Source organism: Camelus dromedarius, chromosome 14, assembly GCF_036321535.1.
Source record: "Camelus dromedarius isolate mCamDro1 chromosome 14, mCamDro1.pat, whole genome shotgun sequence".
Lineage (NCBI taxonomy): Eukaryota > Metazoa > Chordata > Mammalia > Artiodactyla > Camelidae > Camelus > Camelus dromedarius.
In genome coordinates this window covers 4,224,813-4,247,290 of record NC_087449.1, presented here as the reverse complement: position 1 = coordinate 4,247,290, position 22,478 = coordinate 4,224,813, and the positions used below count along the sequence as shown (strand labels likewise).

General features: G+C 34.1%; 1 protein-coding gene across 2 annotated transcripts in view; it reads left to right on the top strand.

Annotated features, from left to right (window-relative positions):
- Positions 1-22,478, top strand: part of PKN2 (protein kinase N2) — a 111,005-nt gene that overhangs the window by 23,016 nt on the left and 65,511 nt on the right. The window contains exons 2-3 of one of the 2 annotated variants that reach the window (XM_031465534.2): positions 8,130-8,201; positions 16,630-16,930. In XM_031465534.2, the coding sequence (XP_031321394.2) occupies positions 8,130-8,201; positions 16,630-16,930 (373 nt within the window). The remainder of the gene's footprint in view (positions 1-8,129; positions 8,202-16,629; positions 16,931-22,478) is intronic. The other variant, XM_031465535.2, reaches the window with a different exon arrangement.

Sequence of the window (22,478 nt, the reverse complement as noted above, 5' to 3'; positions counted from 1 at the left end):
TATAGCAAGTTAGCCCATCTGGAATATGAAGCAGGGTTTATCTAAATCTAAGCCAGTGCTCTTTTCACTGTATATTTTATATTTTAATTTTTTTATTCTGGTTTTATTGAGATATAATTGACATACAGCACTGTATAAGTTTAAGGTGTACAGCATAATGATTTGACTTACATCATAAAATGATTATCACAATAGGTTTAGTGAACACCCATCATCTCATATAGGTACAAAATTAAAGTAACAGGAAAAAAATCTTTTTGCTTGTGATGATTTACTCTCCAAACAGTTTTCATATATTACGTACAGCAGTGTTAATTATATTTGTCATGTTGTACATTACATTCTTAGTACTTATTTGTCTCCTAACTGTGGAAGTTTGTACCTTTTGACTGCCATCACCCTCCACCTGTCTCCTCTGGTAACAACAAATCTGATCTCTTTTTCTGTGAGTTTGTTTGCTTGTTTTTGAAGTATAATTGACCTGCAACACTATGGTAGTTTCTGTTACACAATATAGTGATTTCATATTTTTGTACAGTTCAAAATGATCACCACAGTAAGTCTAGTTTCATATGTCACCATACCAGCATACTGCATAGTTATTGACTGTGTTCCCCAAAGAATACATTTCATACCCATGACTCATTTATTTTGCAACTGGAAGTTTGAACTTAATCTCCCTCACCTATTTCTTTCCTCCCCCTCACCCACTCCCCTCTTACAACCACCTGTTTGTTCTTTGTATCTATAATTCTGTTTCTGTTTTGTTATGTTTGTTTTATTTTTTGGATTCTACATATAAGTAAAATCATATGGTATTTGTGTTTCTCTGATTTATTTCACTCAGTGTAATAACCCTTTGGGTTCACCCATGTTGTCACAGATAGCAAGATTTCATTCTTTTTTATGGCTGAGTAATATTTCAGCGTGTGTGTGTGTGTATTTTCATTACACCTCCTTTATCCATTCATCTATTGATGGTCACTTGAGTTGCTTCTACATCTTGGCTATTGTATATTGTATAGGTATAGAGAAATAAAATCACTTGTTTATATACATAGCAAATTAGCCCAACTGGAATTTGAAACTATATATATCTGTCTAAATCTAACCCTATGCTCTTTTCACTGTATATTTTATATTTTAATATTTTAAACAGTTAGAGGGATTTATTGTTGAATTTTGTAATGAACATTTTCCTCCATCACAGAATGCGATTTGATTTACTACAGAGTTCTTGGAACAACATAATGTGATAAAAAGCTGAGGCTACTATCTATAGATCCATAAAATATTAAATAAGATGGGCATATATCAATTTTGCCTAATCTAGTTCACAGCTAAGAAAAATGACACCCAGAGAAGTTAAATGATTTGTCTGCCATCACTAAGTGAGGGAACTGAGACTAGAGCCAAGATACCCTAGTTCTAGGAGAGTAAGGTTTTTAATGAACAACCTTGAATGTAATAATAAAAAAAAAAAAAACAACAATATAACCATGTCTACAGTAAGGGAATAAGAAGACATTCTCTTTAAAAACAAAAAACATCTTTCATTATTGAGATCTAATAGACATACAGTAAACTGCACGTTTTTAAAATATACAATTTGATAAGTTTTGGCACACTTTTAAACCCATGAAAACATTACTGCAGTCAACATAATGAACATGTCTGTTGCCCCAAAAGTGTCTTTGTTTCCCTTTGTAATCTCATCCTCTTGTCATTACATCCCTTTCCCCATTCCCAGGCCCAGACAACTGCTTTCTATCACTGTAGATTCATTTGCATTTTCTAGAGTTTTACATGAAAGTATCCTACAGTGAGTACTGTTTTTTTATATAGCTTCTTTGACCCCACATAGTAATTTGTGAGATTCCACCATGCCGTTGTATGTAGCAATCGTTTGTCCCTTTTTATTGTTCAGTAATATTCTATCGTCTGGGTATACCACAATTTGTTTCTCCAACTGTCTGTTCTTGAATATTTGGATTGTTGCCAAGTCTTGACTATTACAAATAAAGCTACTATGAACATTCATGAGCAAATTTTTTTAGTGGCTTTGTGCTTTTTTTATTCTTGTGTAAATGCCTGGGAAGAAAGTAATTTATTTTTGGCATGAAAAATATCTCGTTATTTTAATTGCATCTCCTAATTATAGCAAAGGGTTTTCATTTGCTTATTGTCCATTCTGAATTCTTTTTCTATTAATTACCTGGTCGTATTTTTCTAACCAAAATATTTAGGAAAAGCCACTCTAACATTTCCCATTTATTTATCTCATAGTGCTCTTGATAATGGCAAAAGTAATCCATGTGTAATTTATATTTGAATTACTGTGGTACTTGTCTTAATGATTATTCTTATATTTTTCTTCTGCTGCATTTTTACTTGTTTTGTGTATTTGAAGGAAAGCCAGCTTATTGGATAGTATATGGGAACAAAACAATTGCCATTTGATTACATGTGGTAGGATGACTAACACTAATGCTGATTGACAACCTGGAGTGGGGAGGATATTATTATTATTATTATTATTATTATTATTGATACGTAATGCCGTAACGACATTCTGTAGATCTGCAGTAGTAGCCTGCCTGTTATCCTCTAACTGGTTTTTGAGGTTCAGCCTGTCTAACCTGTAGTTCTTGTGTTAATGTGAACAGAAAAAAGGAAACTAGTTACGGTTATTGACTGGTTCTCTGTAGGTTTTTGTTATCTAACTCCACCCACAGTGGAATGTGTCATTTTATAAACTCTGTTCTATTTGATAGCAAAGAATAAGATAGCTCAAAGTGTTACTGTGAGTATTTATCTTCCTGTGGAGTTCTCCTTATGCCAGTGGAAAAGTTGGTTCTTCGCTTTGGAGAATGTGATCTAACGTGTTGGGATACAGTATCAAGTCATACTTCACAATTACCAATTCTGAATTGTGATTAAAATGTGATTTTGTTTTATGAAATATTTAGTCATACTATAATGACTCATTAATGGAGAATGAAGTGTATTTTTCAAATAAAGCAGTCTTAATTCTTTAAGCATATAAAACTGATTTTTAACATTATTTCTAGAAGTTACATTTATGCAATGTATGCCACATTTTGCTGCCTTATTTACGAAATATACTTAGAAATTTGACTCTTTCTTTAAATAGGTAGTACTCCTTATTCCTGTACTCAGTGACTTTAGTGGTTATGATGATTCTTTTTTTTCTTCTTTTTCTCTCAGGTATTACTTCTCACTCAGTATATCAACTGTGAGCAGCCATTTCTCCATTCATTCAACAAATATTTACTGAGCACCTTCTATGTTCAAAGCATTATTCTGGGACCTGGTCATATAATAAGGGTCAAAATATTCAATAATGATCAAATATACTTCCTTCTCTCAGGGAACTTAAATTGTGGAAGGAAAGACAGACATAAGTGATTATACAGGGATATTGGACTTCCAGGGGTGATGGACCACACTTTGAGAGCTGCTAAACTGAGATAATGAAGGGGGAAGAAAAGAAAGTATACAATCCCAGTTCACCATTAAAGGATTTAAAATGGGCATAATGTAAGGTTTGAGTTAAAATGAGAACTAATCACTATTTTAGAAAAAAAAATTGAAACAGTTTAAGAATTTGCCATAGGTCTTAGAGCAACTACATTTTTTACTGAGATGTCATTTTTACCAATAGTAACTTTAGCAATATTAATTATGAGATATGATTGGGCTGGGGAAATGATTTCCATATTAATGAAGTGATTAAATCATAGATGTTTAAATTATTTCTTTGGCTATATAATGCATTTTAATAAAATGTATATACTTCTTGAATCCTTATAAGATGCTACAATTGTAGATAGAAATGTGATCATTTATATTACTTAGTTAAGTAGAGAGATGAAACCTCCACAAGTTTCAAACCTATAGGAGTAAAGTGAGGTCTGAGGAATGGTAACCAAGATATAGTAAGGAACTGTATTTTATGTGATTTCTCTTTCATTGCTCTCTGCAGTCCTAATATAAATATATTTCTGATTTGGTTGGTTTATAAAATTACTGTACTTGGTATATTTATGTTTGTGTAGACCTGGTAAGAGAAATGGAGACAATGTGGAGATATTATTTTTAATGTACTACTTTTTCCTAAGCCTTCATAATCCTACTGCTAAGTAAACTTTTGTGACACATTATTGGTTTAAAAAATTATTTCTGTTTCACATATGCATTTTGGGGGCTTAAAATCATGCTTTTTAAGGTAATATATGACTATAGTTTTAGAATAAGTTCTGTTAAAGTAGATATGCTTCTGTGAACTTAAATCTGAGCCAATTTATGGAAGAGTAGCTTGATCATTTTTGTATCATCAGTGTCTAGAATAGAACTTAGAGTAAATATTTAATAAATTGTTACTGAATGAAACAATTTTTGAAAAGCAAATTTGTATGCTGAGTTATAGGACAGAACACACATAAGAGTACCTGCATGCCAAGACTCGAGTTATGGTTTATAACAGAACAGACTGTATTGTTGGCTACGCCCACTTCTTCCTATATATGTTTTTTGTAGCACCTCATAGAGTATGACTGTTGTAGGAGTAATGTGCTTACAATTATGATTATTATATACTACTATGAAAATGTGCCAAAAGAACTAATCATTCCATATTCTGAATTGTTAAAAATGTAATGTGTATGATTCCATCAAATGGGTAATAACCAGGGTTATAAATTATTTAAAATAATTATTAGAATAATATACCATAAAATATAAAATATTTTCAAATTAAGGCTGTAATTCAGAATCCATTTAAGACATCAGCTTGACTCTTAGTACATTTGTACCATTTTAATTGTTTTATTCTGATACATTAATATTTGTGGACACCAGCTTTAGAAGAGGAGAAAAAAATGAATAAAGATACTACTAAAAATGTAATTAATAACTAGGAAATTTCATTTTTAGGAATTACAAAAGAAGCTCATGTATTATGTTGGATATAAATTTAAATGCTTATATATATATATTTATATGCTTAATAATTCTTATGTATTGAAATATACCCAGTAACATGGCATTTCAACTTAAAAATTCTTACCATGTTTTTAAGAAAATATACTCTGAGTAGAACAATTTTAAGAGGTTGAGAAGCCATTACCTTCACCTGTAGTGTCAAAATTCCAGACAGAAGACTATCCTACATTAGAAGTCCTTCCCAGAATTCTACAGCCTTCCAAGACTACTTCCTCAGTAATGAAGTCCAGTATCTGTGCTATGACACAGCTCTCTCCTTTTCTTTCTGTGTCATTCCTTTCTCATTTTTTAATAAAATATTGTAGGCATACCAAATGGTACATAGAGGTGTGAGAACAAATAGAATGTAGGCACTGGGAAGGATTTGTTCCTCTGATCGTCTGGAGCTCTGCTTAATATAATTTTTGAAGGTACATAAAATTTTAACATACTTGATTTTGTATAAAGGAGGTGTTCTGTAAAGTTAATTAATCATGGTCTTATTATATGCCTTTTTGTGAATATGGTATACTTTCCTTAAAAGTCTGTTTTGCATGTTAGACTCCTCAGAAATAGCTAATAGCTAGGAGGTAATTGGTTGACAAAAGGCTAGACCTACATGAGTTCTGAACTTGGGCTGCTTGGATGGACTTAGGGACCTATGAGCCCCCTGAAACCTGCCACTGTGTGTGTGTGTGTGTGTGTGTGTGTGTGTGTGTTGCATACATGGAACTTTCTGAGAGTCCATTGCTTTCATCTGGATCCCAGGGTAGATCTGTAATCTGTATCTCCTCCCCTCTGCACCCTGCTTCACACCAACTCCATATACACAAAGTTTTAAGAACCACTGCTGGGGAATTGGTAAAACTGATGAATGGAATGGTGATTAGACACTATTAGAATTACTGGTAACTCTAGTATCTGTCACTTGATAATGAAACCTCTTGTTTAGAATATTGATTAATCTAAGTAGTCACAAAAAGGACAGTAATAAAATTCAGATTTTACTCACTGTATAATTTTGTGTGTGTGTGCTTGAATATACATGTGACTTAATTGAAAAGAACAAAGACTTGTGTCTGAAAGCCCTTCCCATATTATAAATGTGAGGATTGTCTTGATTTCTGATTCTAGCTGTGTGTTTCAATGCCTTTTTATTTTTGCCTGAAACTTTTTCTGTAACTAGAGCTTTTTTGAGGAGGGGGTAGAGTTTGGGGTTTGGATATGGAGAATTGCTATTTTGCTTATAAAACTTGAAGCATATTCTCTTTTTTTTTTTAATTCCTTTAAAATATTTATTATCTAGGTGTGATGTGCCAGACATTGTGCTGGGGTAAAGTAATGAACAAGGCAAATACTGCCTCTGGACTTGTCTTATTGTCAAGGGAGAAAGACAAAGAAATTTGTTATAAGGAATATGATTGGGAGCATGCACGGTGCTACAGGTCATCTCACAGGAGCATCTAAGTAAAGACTGTAGATGGTGTTCTGTTTTTAACTTTGGTGTCCACGTGGTCATCATCAGTACATAGAAGTATGGTTGATTTTTGAGTGTTCTTGTATCCTGTGACATTACTAAACTCTTATTCTAGAAGTTTCCCATAAATTTCTTGGGATTTCTGTGTAGATGACTATGTTATTTTCTAATAGGGACAGTTTTATTAAATCTTTTCCAACCCATATGCCTTCTGTTGTCTTACTGAAGTAGTTAAAATGCCCAGTTCTGTGTAGAATGAGAGTGCTGCTGATTCACAGATATAGAAAACAAACTTAAGGTTACCAAAGGGAAAGGGTGGGACAGGGATAAAGTAATAGTTTGGAATTAACAGATACAAACTACTGTATATAAAATAGGTAAACAACAAGGTCCTGCTGCACAAGGAACTACATTCATTACCTTTTAATAACCTATAATGAAAAAGAATATGAAAAAGTGTATGTGGTGTATATATATATGTACATATATAAACTGAATCATTATGCGGTACACCAGAAACTAACACAGCATTGTAAATCAACTATATTTTAATAAAAAATAATAAGAGTGCTGAGAATAGACATCCTTGTCCTGATCCAGATCTTAGGGGAGAGTATTTAGTTTTCACCATTATACATTGCTGTCAGTCGTAAGTTTTTTGTAGATTCTCTTTATCAAGTTGAGGAAGTTCTCCACTAGTTTACTGAGAGTTTTTTTTATCATGAGTGCCTGTTGAGCTTAGTGAAATGCTTTTTCTGCATCATTATGGACTCATGTTTAGCTCAATGTAGATACAGATGTCTTTTTTTAAGCACTGCATATCCAGTGTCTAGTACAGCATCTAGCACAGGTAGCAGGTATTCAGTAAATACCCGTGGGATGAGTTGATCAGTCGTGTTTGGCTAGGATGTGGGACATTCTGGTTTAGCTTAGTCAGATGTTCATCCTTAAATCATTCAACTGTGGCCACAGATCTGTAGGATCATGTAAGAGTATTGAAGACCTCACTGGAATCACATGGTTTGAATAAGAAAAGAAACATTTCCCGGGAGCTCAAGGGAGAAGAGTACACAAAAGTAAGACCAAGGATTACTAGTAGCATCCTTTGGAACAAGGGTGGGAATCTGACCCTAAGTTCAGGTTTGTGGTATAAAACAAGATTATTTGGAGTGGCAGAGAACACACACACTTACAGGGTACAGTGGTCTTGATACTGGGAAAAACTCTCGTATATAGATCTGGAATTGCAGTTAACATTACTGAATTAGAGAAAATTTCATGTTTCAAAATAGGAAGCTAGACCTATCAGTATTATCTGGGACTCTTATTTGTGGTGGGAGAAAACTTAAGTCAAACTACCTCAAGCAAAGGGTTAGTTGCATTGTGACTAAACAGCTTAGGGGAGTGGGAGCCTATGCTTGCTTTAAGCGTGCTTAGAGATTTAAGGGTTTAACATCCCGTCGCCTTAGCCACTCAGCCACCTCATCAGGTGACTTAAGGATCTGGATGCTCAGCCTGTATCCTCAGTGATCTTTTTCCCTTTAATTCTCATCGTTGCTTCTTTCTGGGTTAGCTTTGTTTTCTGACTATCAATGGTAAGAAGAGCACTCCTTTCATCAGTAGCTTCAGATTTTTATTGTCATTGCAGCTGGTGTTCTCAGGAGAAGGATTTCCCTGTCAATCCCTGAAAAGGGCATCTGAACGGGCCTACTTCAATCAGGTGACTACTCCTAAACCAATAACTAAATCTGAGGATTGGACACCCTGTCCTACATTTATGCTTGTTTTTGTCACAGGAATGGTGGACACGCAAGACAGATTTTTTTTTTTTAAGCAAGTCTATTTTTAAAAGTAGTGACTTTTCAAAAAAAAAAGTGACTTCCTTTTTGTTTTTTTAAGAGGATTGTTGTCTCTACATCTTCTCAAAGTGTTGGAATGGAAGGATTGTAAAGTGGTAAAGAAAAAGAAAACTGTTTTTTCTTTTTGAATATAATGCTACAGTTATTAACATCCTCAGATTAAGTTGTTATACTTTTTATCTATTGACAGTTAACAAAAAATAATTAATAATCATAATTGAAGAAACTGCTTAGAACTGTCATTATCTCGCCTGCATTGCGGCAGTAGCCTCTATGTCATATGTCTAGTATAGTGTGACAAACTCATCCCAAGTTTCCGTGGGTAGAAAAGGTGTTTCTTCTGCTTTTCTTGCCCATGCTCACTTATACAGCTGCATTCATCTGGCAGCGAGCTGGCCCGGAGCGCCCACCGTGGCCCCCCCACACACACGTCTGGTGCCTGAGCTGGCATGGCTGGGACAGCTGGGTGCTTTGGTTCTCTTCCACATGGCCTCTCTCCATGTGGTGTCTCTCGTCCTCCAGGGGCCTCTCTGTCTCCAGCAGAGCAGTCTGGACTTTAAATAGTAGTTGGGTTTTCACGAACAAAAACAAGCCCTGAGTCCTCTGGAGGCCTCTGCTTGGAACTCCCTGCCCATCATCAGTGTGTCCCTTCCATTACAGTTTTAGAATAAGTCAAAAGGCTAGCTTTGAGTCAGTGTGGAAGGAGGCAACATGATGATGTGAATGCAGGGAGGCAGGATTCATCTGAGGCCATTTAATAAGAATCTACCATGGCTCCATAATGTTTCCCTGCCTTTCTCTGCTCCCCTCAAATCTACTCTTAACACAGGAGGTCATACAGTATCACTTCTCTGTCTAAGCCCTACGTCATTTCACTCAGAATAAAAGCCAGTCTTTATATTGGCTTACAAGGCTCTGTGTAATCCTTAGTCAAATAGGAATTTGTATTTCATATAAAACCAGTCCAAAGTTGGCATTCTGAGACCTGTATAGCAGTTTAGTAAAGCCATCGGGTCCTGGGCTCTCTCTGCTTTGTCAGCCTTGTCTTTTTCCTATTTGTCTGTTACTGTCTCGGGATGGCTCCTGCACCTTCAGGCTTTGGGTCTGCATTCTAGACAGAAGGAAAAGGAGAAGTGGAAGCTTTTCCCAAAATCCTGGGCTTCTCTGACAAGGATGTCACATAACTACTTCTAGCTGCAAGAGAGTCTGGGAAAGTGAGAATTTTATCTGTGCACTTTGTTGCATCTAACAAAATGGGAATTTTCTTAATAAGGAAAATAAGAGGATGGATACAACGAAGGCACCCAGCACTGCCTTTCAGTGCTATGTGCCAGAACTCTACTTTTGCTATGAATGCATGCTTCTTAGTCCCAGGCACAGCCAGTATTAGACTTGGAAGTGATATAGTCAAGGTAGTTGTAATAGTTCCATCTTGTAGAAAAAGCAATGGAAGGCTTAACATGGCCAATCTGACTGACTCCAAATACTTACTTCTTTCCATCATACTTCATTCTAATGAGCCTTCACACACACACACACACACACAGAATAGCCTACATATGTGTAAAGCTTTGCTGCTGCTTCAGGCTTTGTTTGGATTTCATGTGTATCTTCCTTAGTACATCACATACCTGAAAGAAAGCAAGATTGTGCCACTTCCATTGCATAGCATTCACTGAATGTTTTGAATAAATGAAGTTTTTTTAAAAATTAAAAGATGGGAAAGCCAAACATAATTTTGCAGATTGGCCAACAGGTACATAGATGGGATAACATGCTTGAGGGGCATAGCGAGTGACAAGAGCTGATGTTAGAACTGGTTTCTTGCTTTCTGATGAGAGCATTCTCCCCTGAGACCCCAGAAGGTTGGATTAGGGAGATATTAGAGAATAAGAGGAAATATGTCCTCCCAGTATCCCTGAAGTATGGCACAGAATACCCATTAATTAATGCAAATCAACTCGGTAAAGATGCAGTTCAAATAAAGGGGAATGGACACTCCTCTAAAAAGGCAGTGTGAGTAAAAGAGCCCCAAGCTGAGAGTCAGGAGACGGGGTCACTGACTTCTTTGTGGCCTGAGGCACGTTGCACAGCTGCTTTGAACCTGCTTTCCTCAAAACTAAAATCAAGGGAATTAGACTAGGTAATCTCAGAAACTCCTTCTAGATAAGCGATACGTGAATCACATCCAGTGAGTTTTTATGGGCTCTAACACTTCTTGGCATCTATCAGGTCAGACTGTTTTGTATTTCTATAATACAGAGAAAGTTTAACAGCTTTTTCACTTCTTCTCTGGGATCTTGGCCAGTGAGAAGTAAACATCCTTTCCTATCTCTCCCTAAATGAAGTACTTGGTTATAAGTGACCAAGTTTTTCTTCATTTTGTTCTTGGAATCTGATCCTGTTCTTATTTTAGTGGTTTTTTTCTCAAACTGCACTGTGAGTTTGTTGAAAAGTAGTAAGTTTAAAATGTCAATTTATGTTTTAATCTGCAGATCAGAATTTCATTATTATATAAAATTAAAGACAGGTGTAATTATCAAAAACATATTAACATACTTGTGTATTTAAAAACACTTGACTGGGACATAATGTGGTCTAATTAGAGTGGAATGTGTATAGTCTCATCCCTTGCAATAGAATTGAATAGACTCGATACAACCTAGTTCAGTAAATAGCAGATACAATGTAGAGTATAAGATAATCCTTATGAGCTTTTACATTTGCCAAGATTGAAATAAAGTGAAAGTTCCTTTTGATGTCTTTATAAAAAATGTATTTTCCTCTTTATTAGACAGGCAGCATATATTCGTTGCTTTAAAAAATTGAGAAGGAAAACTTTGAAGAACAAAATGAAAATCCCTCTTCATTTCTTTTTACCCAGAGATAATTATTGTCAATATTTTAATCTCTTCCCATCCAGTCTTTTTTACATTCTTATTTTAAACATAATTTGAAATAAAACTGTGTGTCCATAGTAGCAACTATGTCGAGCTGGACACATTGCTACGAAATAATAAAAGGCATAAATAAAAGAAGCCTATCCTTATTCTTTAGACTGAAAGATTGAAATTATTTTGTTATGATATTTAGCATCCCGAACTTTGTCTTTTCTATACATTGGTGTAAATCCCTGCTACTTGCAAGCTTTGTAAGGGAGTCTCCTCTCTGCCGAGCACATGTTATTGATTACTTTAAAATTATTGAATTTATGATTCTATATAGTGATAATTTCTAATCATTTTCTTGGTTTATATTTCTAGAATTAGAATTACTGAGTCAAAAGGAATCACTATTTTAAAGTTTCTCATAAGGTATTTCCAAATTTTATAAAGTCTTAATAGCTTACAGCTGGATTGTTGCCAACATTATGATTAGAAAAATCTTTGTCCATTTAGTAGGTAAAAGTGGTACAGCCGTTCCTACCATAGCACAATTTTTTAATAGAAATTAACACATATGTGCTTAGTGAACAGGGGACCGATGTATGTATAACATGGACACTGGGTTTCATCTGTAATTTTCCCAGGAATGTTAATATTTTGTAGCAGTTTTTGTTTGTTTGTTTGTTTTTTAATTTTAGAGAAAGTCTTAGCAATATATGAGGACCTTAAAATAAAGGCTGAAAATCCTGTGGAAGTTTGAGGCCTTTTTTGTTACTAAAGAATAGCCTTCTGTTGATCTGATTACCGTTCATTTGTAGATAAGATGCCTTTTCTATCTACTTCTGTTGTTGTTGTTATTTTCATCTATCTTTTTGCAACTTGGTGTGACTTTCAAGTCACAAGACTAAGACTTTATATCATTCTTCAGTTCTGGAATATTCTCACCCATTTATCTCTTCATGTATTGCTTCTCCCCTATTGTCTTTATTCTCTTATTCTGGAGCTCCTACGAGGTAGATCTTGGGTCTCCTCATTTTATCTTACTGCCTTTTAATTTCTCATATCTCTGCCTGATGAATTCTGAGTTATCTGTCTGCCAGTGTACTGATTCATTTTCTTGGTCTAATCTGCTATTTAACCTATCCACTGAGTTTTTAATTTATTTTGAAATTAAACTTTGAACTTCATCTAATTTTTTACTGTTTGTTTCTTACTTATTGAAGTCTATTCCTTCTTTTATTTATTTAGCCACTTTAAATCTGCTTACCTAAAAATCGTTTTGATTGTACTGCTATAAATCCTGAGAATATTAGTTTCACTAATGATTTCCTTGTGTTTGGATTTGACCCGTCTGATTTAAATGACTGCATTAAGGCTATGGATGATATAAAATTTAAAGTACACCGCTATAAAATAGGTAGGATTAATCATGAAAGACTTGAAATAGTTTTTGAACGAGTATTTTATGATGGTGGATTTAGATTGATAGTGAAAGGAACAGGGCATAAGAAAGAAAGAGAACATAACAAAAAACTGTTAGAGTAACGACTAAAATCAAGTGCCTAAGCTTGCTGATTTCAGTAATAAAAGGTATGAGAATTATGAGGTTCCTTTTATTTACAGATAATTGGTGGAGGGTCATGAATAATACTAGGAGTTCAGTTTGGGGTTTAGATTACTTTTTTTTTTTCGTTTTATATTTTTATTTCCTTTCTGAGCACATTAATGAATTTAAAAGGGAGCTTGTGCTTAGCGGTTGGATCTAACTTCGCTTCGTTTTGAAAAGATGAGAAAAGGTATCTACTGTTTACTTTTGGGGAAGGTGTGAACTTTATTATAGAGTACAAGAAGTTGAATGGTGGGTGAAATTATGAAGTTTGTAAACATAAATTAATATGTTACTTCCTGTAATGGAAACTACTGAGGAAAAGACTATCACTGAAGATTTTCACTGGTTAAATAGCTGTTTATGTTCCTGAGGCTAATTTCTTTTACCTGTGTCAAGAACATTATTACATTGCCTACTGTTGATTCCTGGCATTTATGATATAATTGTTTTTATTATTTTTTTAGAGTAGAGACACAATTTAATAGATGGAATATCATTTCAGTTGTTCCCTGGGTAATAGCTCAGTGAGACAGCACATGCTTAGAGCGCACAAGGTCCTGGGTTCAATCCTCAGTACCTCCACTGAAAGAAAGAAAGAAAGAAAATAAATTAATTAATTAATTAAAATTTTAAAAAGACTAACCACCCCCAGAAAAAAAAAAAGTTTATTTCATTTGTTCCAAATGCAAGAGAATTATATTTTCCAGTAACTGTCACAGTTTATTGCAACTAAAAGTAAAATTTTGGGGAAAGAAGTAATAGAAAGTACTGTAACCTTTCCGTTCTGCTCTCAGAGGGCATTTGTTTATCTTAAATGATTGATAATGTTGTATGTATCTCCTGCTCCTTTTCAGAAGGTATTTGAGCCATGCCACAACAAAAGATGGTAGTAAAAATGTGGTTACTAAAAATTCAGGCCTTTTAGAACCAGGAAGCAAGCATGCTAACCACATATGGTTTATATCTAATATCTAATTCTAGCTAATATAGTTGCTATGATTTAATATCATTTTCCCCTTTGAGCTTCCTGGAGTGTGAGTTTCCTTTATCAGAAAGAGGAAAACATGACTTTCTCAGCAGTGATAGCTTTCCCTGAATTCTAAATGAAGAATATTAAATAATGTAATTGACAAATCATTAAGAAAACAAAACAGAACTATTCTGCCAGGCATAAGCCCTGCCCTCAAATTGCTCATAGTCTTTGGAGTTGTCAGATAAGAAAAGGCATAATTGTTTAAATAAGATCCACACTATCAGAGCACACAGGGGAGAGGCATTTAATCTAAATTCTGAGAGAGGGCAGAGGCAGGAAATTCTTTCTCCGGGGGGAAAAAATTGCAGTACACTTTGAAACAAAGTAAAAGTTAACTAAGCAAAGAAGGGACTAGGAAGAGATGATTGAAGAAAGAAGGAAAGGTGGTGCATCCCAAAGATGCAGCATGCATTGTAGCTGAGTCAAGAGAGACTGTCTCTGGCAGTAAATTTCTGTAATTTGATGTGATTGGAATTCAGGGAGCAAATTGAAAAGAAGGGGGAGTTGAAGTAGCCAGGGGTAACAGTTTCGGGGGGTTTTTGTTTGTTAGTTTTAACATTCTTTAAATATTAGTACCACAATTCTCAAACTCTGCAGCAAGACTCTCTGGGGTGCCTCAGCCCACTCTCAGGATGCTGCATTACATTTTAAAATTTCAGGGAAACACAATGACACCATTTGTTGGATACCATGTGAACTAACTAGAATCAATAAAGTTGCAATATTAGGTTATTCCACATCTCTGTTGCACTGGCAGAACAGGAAATGAACGCAGAAGGGAATGAATATCCAATCTGATCTCAAAGTTTGAGAAACTGTGAAGTACCCAATAGGTAGACACATCCCATTAACAAGAGTAACTATGGTTATTAAAGAATGAAATAAAAATGTAATTTTTATTTCAATTTGAATTATTTCAGACAGCTGCTGAGTTGTGATAAGTATTTACTAAGTTATTTGGACCTTACTACTTAGTAAATGGAATTGTTAGGTATTTCTTTTGGCCTGTGAGGCATAAGGAAAAAATTGGAGACATTAAGTTCTGGCTTAGTACATAAATATTAAAGTACCAATTGGTGAAAGTGATTCATCTGATGTTTTCTAAGTCTATAAAGATAGAAATGAAAGTATCTAGACTAGTGAGGTTAGCTTAAACTTTTTTCATTTAAGCATTGTTTGCCTCAGTTCAGTTTATCTGAAGCTAGACAACAGAAATTTGTCTATTTTTTGACAATAGTCATATGTGCTAGTGTTTTTGATAACCAGCCAAAGGTGGATTTCTAAACTTTGGAAACTGAATAGATGGATGATAGGACTTGTAAATAGTGAAAAGCTTAGACATTATTTTGGCCCAGGTAGGAGATCATTCTATATCTGCATGGGTGAGAATTTAAGGCCAATAGGTGTAGATCACCTATTTCTGGAGTTCTTAGTTAAGGTCCATGGTACCTGGAAATGGTATATACAAACATGAAATTTTTTTTGTTCTACTGATTTGGTTTGGTTTGGTTTTGTCAGAGTTTCAAAGGGGTTCCTGGCCCTAAGAAGATTAAGGACAAATTTATACATCAGCTACTTCATTTTTTGCATAGTATGCCTGCTGGCACAGGATAAACTGGTACTAAAGCCAAGACTAGATTCCCTGTCTTTCCATCTATTAACTCACTGCTTTGCAAAATCCATGTTTTCAGAGGTTAAGAATTAGATGTATAGAGTGTTTGCACCAAGAATTTAAACAGAACTTACTTACATGGGTATGATGAATTCACAAAGAAATTAAAGGAAATCTTTTTAGTTAATTAGATCTGTGATTCAAAAGGTGCATAAAGGGTGCATGGTGGAATATAAATTTCTCTTTTCTATGTCCTTTACAAAATCGGTTCCTCTTCCCAAGGTAAAAGTTCACTCTAGTTTCTTGTGTTTCAGAAATTAAAAATTTAAAAACTCATAGTATTATAGTAATGGAGTTTAAAACAGTGAAAGATATACGAATAGTTAGAACATAACGTTGCTTGTTTTAAATGTACGTTAGATGTGCTTACCTAATTTGATTTTCATTTTAAGATGAATATTGTCTTAGGTTCTATCAATAGGACATAATTTAGACATTTTTTTACTAATGATTTTTATGTAGTGAGTCAACCAAATTAGCAGTTGGGATAGTTTGCCATGAAATACATGAATAGAATTCTGAAAATAGTCTTCCCGAGCCCTAATTCCTCACTAAAAAGTGGTCCTAAGATACAGTTTGGTTTTTTTTTTTTGCCAATATTTATTTTTAAGAGGTTTCTTATACAAGAAAAAATAGAATTTTATCTCACCTGTGGAATTTAATAATAATTTTCACTTGTTAAGTGACGTTGTGGGCCAAGTATTGTATTTGGAGCTTTGCATACAATATTTTGAATTACCACATTATCTCTGAAAAGTGCCTGATATTATTATTTAGATTTTACAAATGATGAGATGGAGTATTTGAAAGGTCAGATAACTTGCCTGAGATTCACAGTGTGGGTATTGGGATCTAAATTAGGTTCACAGAATATCAAAAATCCATTGTCTATTTATACAAACCAACAGTGTCTTTGTGTGTAGATGTATTGTGTTTATTTTAATATAAATTTGTCAGGTAATGATTTTTAGTGAGTGGGCAGAGTTTTTAAAGAATTGCTTTACGTACAGTTTTATTATTATAACGCGTATTTTACTGAGCAGCTAACTTTCCTAAACTCCCACATTTGTATGTTTATTTTTTTCTGTAGGGAGATTCCCGAAGTCCTCTATTTTCTGAGAATGTGAGTGCTGTTCAAAAATTAGACTTTTCAGATACAATGGTGCAACAGAAATTGGATGATATCAAGGATCGAATTAAGAGAGAAATAAGAAAAGAACTGAAAATCAAAGAAGGAGCTGAAAATCTGAGGAAAGTCACGACAGATAAAAAAAGTTTGGCTTACGTGGACAACATTTTGAAAAAATCAAATAAAAAATTAGAAGAATTACATCACAAACTACAGGAACTAAATGCACATATTGTTGTATCAGATCCAGAAGATGTTACAGGTATATACGTATTTTATTTAATGTTTATATAGTATACTAATAAGAAATGTATTATTTTAAAAATAGTAAGATTTATGACATGTATAGTTTTTAGCTTTTCTGAAAGTACAGGGACTGTATTTTCTCCTACAGTTAAGGTCTTGTTTATATTCTGTTCAGGAGTGCAGTGAGTTGATAGATATGAAAATTAAAACATTTACTTAGAGATGACTAACTGCTGTCTATTCTCGAACTGTTTGTCACTAAGACATTACTTAAAGTCATTTTCCAGTGTTAAGGTTTTGTATTGAGTCAACCACACGCTCTTACCTGATTCACCCTCGTGATCAGCAGCACGAGTTTGCCAGATGACTTTAAAGTTAAAAATGCATTCTGTGACCAAGGGATGTTACTCCTTGAAAATGTAGTTAATCAAACCTGTAATCTTTGTTCTTTGTGCTCTAAGCAACTGAATTAACAGCTAAACCACTAGGCATTTTATTTAAAAAAGAAGAAAATTTTAAAAGCCAAACATTACCTTTTTTCTTCAGTATAGAAAAAGAAAAGAAAATACAACCCATAATCCAGCCTAAGAGCATAATTTTTAAACAGCAGAGTTAACAGATGTTCATGCTGAAAATTTTTCAGTGGTACAGAAGGTAAATATAGAAAAATGACCTCTATCCGCTCCAGGTCCTCTTCCTAAAGGAAGCAATGCTTTTTTGTTGTATATCCTTCCAGAAAAAAATTCCGTATTTATGTCAGTGTCCGTTCATATGTGCTTTATTTCTAAAACTGTCCTTAAAAAATCACACGAGACACATTTGATCTGAGTTTTGTCTGTGCAGAAATGATCGTATTGGGCTAGGCATTTAGTCTCTATCACCCTTAATTTCTTCATTTGTGAAGAAAAGGAGTAGTGTGTGTGGAATAATGTATCTAGCGCTATAAAATTTTAAAAAACCTGTGTGATTAGCTAATAAAAAACAAATGTAAGTAAAATTACACTTAAGAAACTATATAAATTTAACTAAGAACCACAAATTGACAATTTTAAAAGTTGCATAAAATACTCCTGATGCTCAACGTACTTGATAGAACTTGTTTTAATGCATCACTTTCAGCTTCTGGGACTTACCTTAGGGGTTTCATCTGGAGACTCTCTGTGTAGAAATTTCAATCTTGTAAGAATAATTGAATCTTAAAAATGAAAAAAATCATAAAGAAACCAGCCTTCTTATTGTAGAGCTGAAATAATCCCCAAAATGTGAATTAATTTGCCCAGAATTACAAATCTAGCTAAATAACTCTTCAACTCCTCATCTAGTATCTTCTTACCAGCACATTCAGTAATTATAAGTGGAAATTCATATTATGAAATGCTTTTTTTAGCAGTGTCATGTAAACTTAGAAATAGCCTGTTCTGTTGGAACTCTGACGAGCTCTACATTTTTTGCCCATTACTTCTTTAGAAGAGGTCTAAAATAGGAAACTGAGCTGGAGCTTTAAACTCTATTTAGAGAAAGCATTTTCCTACTCACAATACCAATAACCACCTTGTAATTGGAATCTAAATGAGTTTTTGCCACACAAATAGCCCATTTGGTTTCCCCAGTCCTCTTTAAAAAATTAACTCTACTGAACTGTATGAATTACATATGATAAAATGCACATATTTTAAATGTATGATTAGATGAGTTTTAACAAATGTTTATACTTAGGTAACCATCACTACAGCCAGTGAGCCTGAACGTTTCCATCATTTCAATGGTTCTCTTGTATATGTACTTCCTAGTCCATCTCCAGTCCCTGTCCCTGGCTTTAGGTAACTACTGGTCTGCCTTCTATCACTTCAGATTAGATTTTTCTTTTCTAGAGTTTCATATAAAAAAATGACCTTTTAGTCCTACTATCAAATTCCTTATCTCCCTCAAAAGCCAATTTGGTTATCACTGTGAAAACTTCCCTGACTTTCTCTGATTATCTTCTCTGTTCTACTTTGTCCACTCATTGTGGTGTCACATTGTATCACAATTTATTTCTGTATACTTTTATATCACTTAGTAGACTGTATGATCCTTGAGGGCAGGGGCATGTTTTCATTCATCTATTTTCAAGACTTACAGAGCCTGGAACATAGTAGGTGTTTAGTTGTGAATATTATTTTTTTTTAAATCCCAGCAAGTAAAAATCTTACATTGGTTTTTGTAATCAATACCATAGTATAATTTATTATGGTGCTTTAAAATTTTAGTAACTTGGGGAACAACACCTTAAATGAAAGCTTTAGAATAAATAAATCCAGAAACGTTCTTTGCTGTTCATTTAATACTGACTTTTCAGATAATTGCAGGGCAAGTGTTATATGAAATATGACTTTCTACTATGACTTATTAATACTTCACTTTGTTTGAAATGAACTTGACAAGTTAATTAAAATTTAAATTTATTTTAAAAAATAGTTCTCTTTGCAAATGGTGTATTCATACACATGGTAATAAGTTTTTTGGGGTTTTGTTTTTTTCATTTTGTCTCATTACTGATTTGACCACATTACAATCGACAGCAACATAGGATTAAAGGTAGTTCAACATTAATTTTAGGGCAGATTGCCATAAAATTTTATAAAATTTACATGGCATACTAAAATGGACAAAATAATTTATTTTAGGATAGGTCTAGTAACATAAAGATTCAAGGACCTAGTACTTTGCTTTCAGTCCTCTGAAGTATGTGGGTTAATAAATGTGTGCAGTGGTATTTGACCAATGCCTCTTGTCTTGGAAGTGTGCGGGCAGAGTGAGTGATTCGAGGCAGGGAGGACATCACTTAAGTCCGCACTGTGGGCGAGTTCTGTGATGGCAGTCAGGAGGCCCACTCTTGCCTTACTTCTGCAATAGTTAACTTTACTGCTGATTGGCTTTCTAATTTGTAAAGTAAGGACTTTCATCAGGTGAATTTTAAGGCTTTTAACTATAAAACTCTGAAGTGTTGCTTATTGTAATGTCAAGATCTGATCATTTCAGACTGTTACTTGTAAAATATTAAGTGTTTATTCTTAAGAGTAGTAAAAGGTGAATTTTCTAATGTTCTCTTCATTCCCATGATACTCTAAGCTTCCCGTTCACCTTCCATATACTTCAAAAATAGTCTTGTGGGGTATTATTATTACCCAACATAGAGATTATAAAGATATTGTAAAATGAGGCCGAATGCCTCATTGGATCTCTGTAGAGTAGCAATCTAAGCCTTGGTTGATACCTGAGACTGTAGAAAGAAATACTTAAGAAACAACCACTTTTCTAAATCTTTGGACTCTTATGTATCGTCCCGAAAGAAGAGGACAAGACTATTTCTCGTTTTATTAAGTATAGCTAATACTTTGTTTAGTGTAAGCCCCTCTGTTTTATCTTATTTCCTTTGCTTGTACCTCTTCCCATTTCCGTTTTCTCAGACCCCACAAACTTAGATTGATTTTTACCCTTTGAGGTACTGAATGTTTTCTTAAATATCTGGAATGTTCAGAAAGGAAATACTGCTTTAGTATAGAAGTAATAATATTGGAATTTTTTGGAGTTAACCTTGGAAATTCTTCTAAATCCCAGAGAATATGCCTATATTGAGGGATTTTTCTTTTTTAATGACTAAAATGTAGATTATGAAGTCTTTCTTGAATGAGTAGAACTGAGAATTTAAATTTCTTTTTTTGTTGGCCTGTCCACCTAAATGTGACATAGAAATTATGGTTGAATTTTATATATATTAAAATAAAAGTGTGACCTGGTTTGTTTATGTAATTTCTGTATATTCCTTATTTCTGATTGAATTTCCCATTTTGAAGTAAACATATTTTATATTAAGTTGTGAATGCCTAAGGAAAGGATTGCCATTAGGTAACCAGCTGTGGTCATTAATTCACCCCTGGGATTGTTTTTGCTAAAATCATGAGAATATATGATTCACAGATCCCTAATACTTGAATTCTTTGATGATATATATTTTTAAGGTAATACATAGTAAAATTGATTATTTTGAGGTGCATCGGTCCATGAATTTTAAGATACAGATAGGCTGATCTAAACACCAGCACAATCAGGAACAGGAAGAGCACTATCCCTTTGTAGTCACACCCTCTCCTACTTCATATTCTCTGGCAACCACTGGTCTGTTCTCTGTCACTTAACAGTTTGCTTTCCAAGAATATCATGTAAATGGAATCATAAAGTGTATAACCTACTGAGACTGGCTTCTTCCACCCACCATATTGCTCTTTGAGATTCATCCAGGTTGTTGCATTTATCAATCGCTCATTCTTTTATTGCTGAGTAGTAGTCCATTGTATAGATGTACCACACTTTGCTTCTCCATTCATTCACCAAGAACATTAGGATTGTTTTCCAGTTTGGGACAATTATCAGTAAAGCTGCTGTAACTATCCTTGAAAAGGTTTTTGTGTGAACATGTTTTCAGTTCACTTTCATAAATACTTAGGAGTGTGATTGCTAAGTTATATGTTAGAGTATGCTTAACATTATAAAGTGCCAAAATGTCTTCCAGAGTGGCTATGTTATTTTTCATTCTCACCGGCAATATATGAAAGTTCCAATTGTTCTCCATCCTCTCCAGCACTTGACATTGACAATGTGTTTTTTAACCAGTCTAACAGGTGTATAGTGGTTGATAATATATATTATTGTAATTAGGAAGAGGAAAGAAAAACATAATAAAGTAGCACCATCTTAAGGAGAATTTAGGAAAGAACTGTGCATGCCTTAGGTACAGAGTTATGTACAGAGTGAAGAAGATACACAATGTGCAGTTTTCAGATATTAAGATATAATATAACAGATATAAGCAGCTCTGAAATTTTTAATGCCTAGATTGCACATTTCACCTTAAACAAAAAATTTTACAACCCACAGTCTTATCCATGCTATTTTTATAAAATACTAAGAAAGCCCAACCAGGAGTTATAAAATACTTCAGCAAAATTCTTCAGTTAATGACATCGAATAAAGGTCATCCTAAGTATACAAAATAACTGATTAAGCATCCATTAATAATCAGTGAGCATTTATTATAGAATGAGCAGGTTCCAGATGGCTGTATAAGGTAAGCATATCTGTTTAAACAAGAAAGGTGGATTTGGGGGGGAATCTAGTTAATTTAATTGTGACACATGTCAAGAATCTGGAGCAGTTTATTTTTTAAATATCAGTTTATAAGTACTAAGTGAAAACCAAAATGTTGACCAGTGAACAGCAAGTAAGAGACTTAGAGATTGAAGTTTGTAAAGGAGATAGATATAAATAGTAAGCTGAGTACTTCTAATGCTTTCATTAGTTTTGCTTTGGCTAGGTTTACTTCAGTTATGTTTCCTCCTATTTTTTTAATGCAATAAATAGCCTTGTCTATAAAGCAGACATCCTGGCTGTACTAGCACCACTTTATGAATATTGCGTGTTGGGAATCAGCTGGATATAAAATAAACACCAAGTTTGTGTGATCTGAGGTCTCACCCCAGCTGGACCATCACGTAGTTAGGAGGTTGTGTGCCACTTGCAAGCCC